Below are 7,167 nucleotides of genomic sequence, written 5' to 3' on the forward strand. Positions count from 1 at the left end.
CTGTCTCTCAAGGAATGCTCAAGATTTCAGTACAAGATGCAGTTTATCATGCAAGAATGTCTTTTTTTTGTCTTGATTGATCCCATGGGTATGAAACCCATTTGAGCGAGAGTAGTACTAGGATGGGTGACCTCCTGGGAAGTCCTCGTGAAAGGGTTTCATATATAAGGGTTGTGATAGGCTTGGCGAGCCAACGTAAAAACTAGCCAGTCCTTTGGGTATGAAACCCATTTGGGTGAGAGTAGTACTAGGATGGGTGACCTCCTGGGAAGTCCTCGTGAAAGGGTTTCATATCTAGCCTACCCCAACTTGTTTGGGACAAAAGGCTTAGAAGAAGAAGAAGAATTGATCTAACGGCTTGGTTATCTTGCCCCATTGTCACATTCTATGAGATCATGACTCTTAAAGCAAAAATTGAGTCCATCCCAAAATTAAATTATAGTCTAATTCATATGTCTAACGCTGCCAGTGAGCCGTTTTATATTCCTACTGCATTAATCCTCTTCCAAGGTTGATTTGTTAGGTGTTGAGACCGACATGTTCGACATTGCAGCTGCTCTTTGTTTTTTCCGCCTGGGTGGAGTATGAGCAGCGGATGAGGTAGTGTTGCACAATCTGTCGAGCACTGCTGTTGCATAGCGCAGGCTGGAGTCAGGAGTGTGCTGTGGGGTAGCGGTTGAAGGTTTCAAAGCTAGTCTCTGCCAGCCTGGGAGTTTCAGGCCCAGCCACTCAAGATGCTAACCTGATTATTTACAGCTAATTTAGATGTCATACGGACGTGTATTCCCTGGTAGGATTCCACGCCAGCAAAAAAACAACGGTGGTTTATACTGAGGGGGTACCTATGCTGTTTTTTAATAGATGATGGTGTAACATAAACTTTAGTAATAATTGACTTGAGCGCACGCACGGACAGGGGTGTGTGGGTGAATTTTTCTTGTCTCTTTGATATCAGGAACTGTTTTACTTAAACTAGGTTCTTTCGTGGCCAACCCTTATCACTGGACTCGCTCCTCAATACTTAATTCTACTCTTGTTTGAACCCCTATCACTGGACGCGCTCCTCAATACTTAATTCCACTCTTGTTTGAATGGTCAGATGCTGAAGCCGAGCAACCAAGCAGCCCTTCTGTAAAGAAAGCAGAAGAGAAAGGAATAGTTGTCGTTCATGAAGCCAAATGCAAGGTGTATGTGAAGGTATTATTTCCACTCATCCCTGTTTAGCACTATACTTTTGCTCATAGATTTATAACTTATGTTCCTCAGTGCTACTATCCAAGTGTTCTGTAAAATATGCTTAGCATTTGATTTCACAATTTTTTCCATTCATGTAGCATGATGATGCTACCAAGGGTTGGAAAGACATTGGTGTCGGTCAGCTCTCTATCAGATGTAAAGAGGGTGCAGAGAAAGCTTCAAAAGAGTCCACCCCAACAGTTGTTATCAGAAATGATGTATGTGCTCTCCCTTTTCTGCTGACATACAGTAATCCAAGTTCATTTGTCTTCAGTTGCATCTCAAACGTGAAATGCCTGCATCTCATATAGTTTTGCAAAGTATTCACTCCTGTAATTGTTTTACTATTGTTGTGTTTGCTGAACTTCTCTGTTTCTAAAATGTAGATCAGATTCATTTGTCTTGGGTTTCATACAGTATTTAGTGCTTTAGTAATTTTTTTCTTGAATATTTCTATCATCTTGGCTGGCATTTTGTCTGAAATCGCCCTTTCCCCTTTACTATTATCTGTTATACTGCTGTCAGATTATTTCTGGTTGCGAACAAAATATTAATGACTGATTTCTGGTAGCAGGTCGGCAAGATTCTTCTGAATGCTATGATCTACAAGGGGATAAAAATGAGTGTTCAAAAGAACACGGTTGCCTCGATATTTCACACTTCAGTAAGTACCATCGTGCTATATGTGCAGCGCATATGTCACCCAGTATGACTCTGATCCGTGCTGTATTTTCACAGGATGCGCAGTCTGAATCAGATGGTGGCAATGTTGTAGCTCGAACATACTTACTCCGACTGAAAAACGAAGAGGCGGCTACAAACTTGTCAGCGGTGATCAAAGAGAACGCGCCGCTGGACTGATCCTTATGGCCTGCATTAATTATTGTCTTGAAGGTTTGCTTTTGGCAATAGTGGTAATGTTTAGAGGGGCTCGATAACTTGCTGCGATGGGCGAAGGGATGCCCTGCGGAGTTTCTGTCCCCGAGCTACACACCTAAGAAGCTGGTCATGGCCCGGATGAATTTTTGTTGTCTAGTATGTTTAGCTGGTCGTGTTGTATCACCTGTTCGTTATTTATTGATAGTATGTTGTAGCACCTGTTGGCTCCAGTAAGGTTACGCCTTGTTAATGCTAACGAGGCAACGTATCTTGTCAGTGGCCCGAACTACACAGTTGAAAACCATTTCGAGGCCATTAGGTCATGTTCAGCTATGGAATTCTCTGTTGCTTGAACCTTGCAATCTGGATTTAAGCGGTGAATTATCTCGCTAGCTATTGCAGAACAAGAGAACAATTTCATTGCTTCAGTTTGCTGAAATGCTTTTCGATAGCAGTACCTAGGTTGGGTGGCAGTAGTAATGTAATTCTTGTGAGATGTATTGCCGTTGTTCCAAAAAATTCAGGTTTTAGGTTTGTCCTAGGTCAAACTTCTTTTATGTTTGATCATGAATATAGAAAATATATTAATATTAATATTTACAACATAAAGTATACATAATATGAAAATGTATAGTACAGCGAATCCAATGAAACTAATTTGACACTGTAGATGTTGATATTTTTTCAATAGTTTTGGTCAAACTTAATGATATTTAACTTAAGAAAAACTTGGAACTTCAATTTTTCTTACATGGAGGAAGTATTTAGTAGGGACCTTTCAAGATACTCCATCAGTAAGACGCTGCTAATGGAAGGATTGATATATGTTAGATTCATTTACAACTGTTGCTATAGCAGTGTGATTTGGTATAAACTTGGCCCATACGATGGGATGTAGCAAGATTGGACAGTTTGGAGGTAATTTCAGTTTTGAAGGATCGGAACTCTTCCTTCAGTGTCAAGTACGTACTTACCATTTTCAATGACTGCTATTACATGTCCTTAGATTTTAATCATGTCATCTATGATCATTGTAATAGAGATAACAATCAAGTAGCTCATGAATTGGCTAGGACCCTCCAAATGTTTGGATGGAATCACTCCCAGAGGAGGTGACCTCGATGGTTGTAAACGATGCAACAGTCCTCATTGGATAAAGGAGGAGGATGATTGTCTGAAGAAAAAAGTATTTTGCACAACACGACAGCGTATATGAGAACTTGCAAACACACACAAGCTACAGTTAATACAGGAGTCTGACGCATGTGAGCCGTTGGGCTCCAAAAGGCGCCAATTCAAATGTGCCGGCCGGAGTAGCTTGCCCAGGCTCCATGCAGAGGCCCCGACGCATGAACAAAGTAAATGCCGACGAGGCTGAGGCTCCCATGCATTGCATTGCACCACCAGCTCACCTACAAATACAGTGTGCTCGCGTCACATCGATCACCACTTCACCAGTATACAACTTGTACTTGAGCAAGGACAATGCTTCGTGCTCTGTTTCTCTTGCTTGCCACCGCCGCCCCACTGTCCGGCCATGCGGCCGCCGGCACCGGCAGCGGCGACAAGCCGACCCCGCCGTGCTCGCCCGCCGACCGTGCCGCCCTGCTCGGCTTCAAGGCCGGCATCACCGTGGACACCACGGGCATCCTGGCCACGTGGGCCGGCGACGACTGCTGCGGCGGCGGGTGGGAGGGCGTGGCCTGCGCCGCCGCCACCGGGAGGGTCGTGTCGCTGCGCCTGCAGTCGCAGCCGGGTCGATACATGAACGGCACCATCTCCCCCTCCATCGGCGGCCTCGAGTTCCTGGAGTCCCTGGTGGTCCGCGACATGGGGCGGATCGGAGGCGTCATCCCGGACGCGCTCTCGCGGCTGGTGCGCCTCCAGCAGCTCTACCTCGAGGGCAACGCGCTGGCCGGCGGCGTCCCCGGGAAGGTGCTGTCCAGGATGACCTCCCTCCGCTACCTCTCGCTCGCCGGCAACCGGCTGGAGGGCCGGCTGCCGCGGGAGCTCGGGGACGTTCGCGGTCTCCAGCAGATCAACCTCGCCGGGAACCGCCTCACCGGCGGGATCCCGTCGAGCTACGGGAGCCTGTCCAGCCTGGAGTACCTCGACATGAGCAGCAACCTTTTGTCAGGCGTCGTCCCGGAATTTCTTGGGCGGTTCAAGAACCTGGCGCTGCTGGACTTGAGCAACAACAGCTTCTCCGGCGAGATGCCGGCGTCGCTCGGCGGCCTGCGGCACCTCGCCGACCTGTCGCTGAGCCACAACAAGATCGCCGGCAGGATTCCACCGCAGATCGGCAGCCTCCGGTCTCTGAGTTCTCTCGCCCTCGATGACAACCTGCTCGTAGGCCCCATTCCGAAGTCACTGTTCGGCCTGCCGAAGCTGTGGCGCCTCGACCTGTCCAAGAACAAGCTCACCAGCGCGCTGCCTGACTTCGCCGGCGGCGGGAGCCTGAAGTGGCTCGACGTGTCGAGGAACGCCATCGGTGGCCAGATACCGAGCTCGATCTCGAAGCTCGGGGACCTAGAGAGGCTGGACATCTCCCGGAACAGAGTCGGGGGCGTCATCCCGGCAACCATGGCGGCCATGGCGAGCTTGGAGTGGCTGGACCTCTCCAGCAACGCCATCGTCGGGAGGATACCGGACAACTTCACTGGAATGACGGGCGTCCGGCACGCGAGCTTCAGAGGGAACAAGCTGTGCGGGCGGATACCGCAGGCCCCGCCGTTCAACCGGTTCCCCGCGGCGGCGTACGCGCACAACCTGTGCCTGTGCGGCAAGCCGCTGCCGCCGTGCAGGAAGATTAGTTAGTTTAGTGTCGTGCAGTGCTTGGTGTGTCAAAATTGCACCGCACACGATCCAATAAGAGAATGAAAATGTGGTGCAATACTTATCATACATGTCTTAGTTTTTTTTTTCCTTGTTGCTGCATTATATATTTGTGGGAGTTTAGATGTGACATACTTAAAAAACATCTAAATGTGAATTAGACAAACTGATCATACATAGTTAACATTTTTTTGGCATTTTTAATCATAATTATCATCATTGTTGGTTTTGAGATAGCTAACCGGACTTGCCATCTGGTTTTATCGTTGCTCAACCTTACAAGTCCATTTTTCCCGTGTAAAATGGAACTTGGGCATAGGAATGAGTGTTAAATTCAATTCTACCCTTCATGTATTTGATGAAATATTTTCTCCTTTTCCTCCCAAATACAATGGATGCCAGAGTTATAGATTATATCCAACCATAGAAGTAACATGTGAATGTAGTACTAGTATAGCAACAGAATCTACGTTTTATTGAAATTGGCCCCAAATCCAACAACCCTTTAATGAAAATGGAGTTCCATGACATGAAGTAGAAAATGGTGAACCTTCAACGGAAACGCAGAAGAAAATAGAGTGCCCAAATGAGGTCTGAATTTTAGTTTTATTTTACATCTAGCAAACTGCCAAAGCCAATTTGGCAGTTTAACGAGCCGCAAAAGCCGAAAGAACTCTCTCCCTCTCCCTCTCGCGTCGCCCCGCGCGCGACCGAGAGGGTTCCCTAGCCGCCGCCGCCGGGCCTCCCTCCCCTCTCTCCTCCTCCCTCGTCGCCGTCCGAGGGCGCGGCCGGGCGAAGCCCGGTCGTCGCTGGCGGCGGCGGGGTTCTTTCGTCTCCCCGCGCAGTGGCTTCGGCGCGGGTTGCGGCGGCCGGTCGGGGACGCGACGCTTGGCGGCGGGCGCGGTGGCGTGGTGGTGCATCGGCGCTTAGGTCCGGCGGCGGTGTGGGCTCGCAGTGTGACTGGCGGCGCGGTGGTGGTGCGTGCGGGCTGATCGGGGATGGCGTTGCGGCGGTGTTTAGATCTGGTCGGCTCGCGGCACGGCGCGTGGGTGCCTGCGGCTGCGGGCGGCCTCCCTCTACCATGGAGCTCTGCTGGTGGGGGGCGGCGGCCCTCCAGTTCTGGTGCTGCAGGTTAGCGGGTGGGGAAGGCGCGGCAGCTTCGTGGTGGCGTGCCCAGATCCACCCATGTCGATGCGGGCTGCGCGCGGCCTGGGCCGCGGGCAGCCCTCTCGCCGTGGAGCTATGGTGAGGGGGCGGCGCGACAGCAGTGGAGGTGGGCGACCCTCGTCTTCTCAAGCCCTTGCGGCTGGACGGCGGCGCTCGGCGCGGGAGGGCCACCCTGGTGACCTACCTCGGCTGCGGCGGTGGGTCGATTCGGTCCCCCTCGTCGGCGGGCGCGCGTTCGCAGATGGCCTCGCGGAGAGTTGTGCCAGTGTCCAAGCTGGGGCGACACGGGGGTGCTCGCGGGGGAGTTTGGTAGGAGGGATGGGTGGCCTTGATGCGGTCGCGCCACCTGTCGCCGGCTCTTTCGTCGGTCTGGATGCGTTCGCTCGTCCGCCTCCCCCTTTTCCCGTGTTCGGTGGGGAGCTTGGTTGGAGGGATGGGTGGCCTCGATGCGGTCGCGTCACCTGTCGCCGGCACGTGCTGTGCCGGTCCGGATTCGTCCGCTCCCCTTTCTCCCCCGATCCTCGGTCGCGAGCGGGTTGGCGCAGATCTTCCAGCGGAGCGTCTGCGGGTGGTTCTGCTGGTCAAGGGCATCAGTTGGTCCAAAGCCGGAGCCTTTGTGTTGTCTTGGTGTTGTCTTGTTGCAGGGCGGTGGCTCTGGTGGCTGGAGACGCGACGTGTGTGGGCGGCGCGTGCGTCTCAGGTGCGGGCGGGCAACCATGGCCGCGCGGGTGGCGTGGTTGCGGGTGGTTGTCGGAGCTAGGGTGCGATGGTGGGGTATAAGCACCGGGGTTCACCACTTGCCCAGTCCTCTGACTTGACTGGCCGACGGTGGCGGCGGCCGTTGACGCCGTACCCTTCCTGAAGGCTCCGTCGTGGCGCACCCACTCATGTCGTCTTGCCGTCTTGCTCCGGGTGAAAACCCGATCTTCGCGGATCGGGCGGTGGCGGCTTTCCTTGGTCGTACCCTTCTTGGAGGCACCGCTTTGGAGGCCTAACTTCGTTGTTGTTCGATTCTCCTCCCTATTGTCGGTGGGATGGTGTGTTGGTGCC

The 7,167-nt window shown here is 51.9% G+C and overlaps 2 protein-coding genes and 1 pseudogene across 2 annotated transcripts in view; all 3 read left to right on the plus strand.

The window, feature by feature from the left end:
* LOC123055205 (uncharacterized) overlaps positions 1-2,543 on the plus strand; it is a 6,838-nt gene extending 4,295 nt beyond the window's left edge. Inside the window, exons 7-10 of the mRNA XM_044479185.1 lie at positions 1,100-1,197; positions 1,335-1,454; positions 1,811-1,900; positions 1,975-2,543. Of these exons, the coding sequence (XP_044335120.1) occupies positions 1,100-1,197; positions 1,335-1,454; positions 1,811-1,900; positions 1,975-2,097 (431 nt within the window). The 3' untranslated portion in view covers positions 2,098-2,543. The remainder of the gene's footprint in view (positions 1-1,099; positions 1,198-1,334; positions 1,455-1,810; positions 1,901-1,974) is intronic.
* Positions 2,544-3,581: 1,038 nt separating this feature from the next.
* LOC123050638 (LRR receptor-like serine/threonine-protein kinase FLS2) lies at positions 3,582-5,063 on the plus strand. Its single transcript, XM_044473400.1, has one exon. The coding sequence runs from the start codon at positions 3,601-3,603 to the stop codon at positions 4,930-4,932; it is 1,332 nt and encodes a 443-aa protein (XP_044329335.1). The 5' UTR covers positions 3,582-3,600; the 3' UTR covers positions 4,933-5,063.
* An 885-nt stretch (positions 5,064-5,948) lies between these two features.
* On the plus strand, positions 5,949-6,897 carry LOC123056118 (uncharacterized; annotated as a pseudogene).
* Positions 6,898-7,167: the final 270 nt, after the last annotated feature.

This window comes from Triticum aestivum, chromosome 2D, assembly GCF_018294505.1.
Source record: "Triticum aestivum cultivar Chinese Spring chromosome 2D, IWGSC CS RefSeq v2.1, whole genome shotgun sequence".
Classification (NCBI taxonomy): domain Eukaryota; kingdom Viridiplantae; phylum Streptophyta; class Magnoliopsida; order Poales; family Poaceae; genus Triticum; species Triticum aestivum.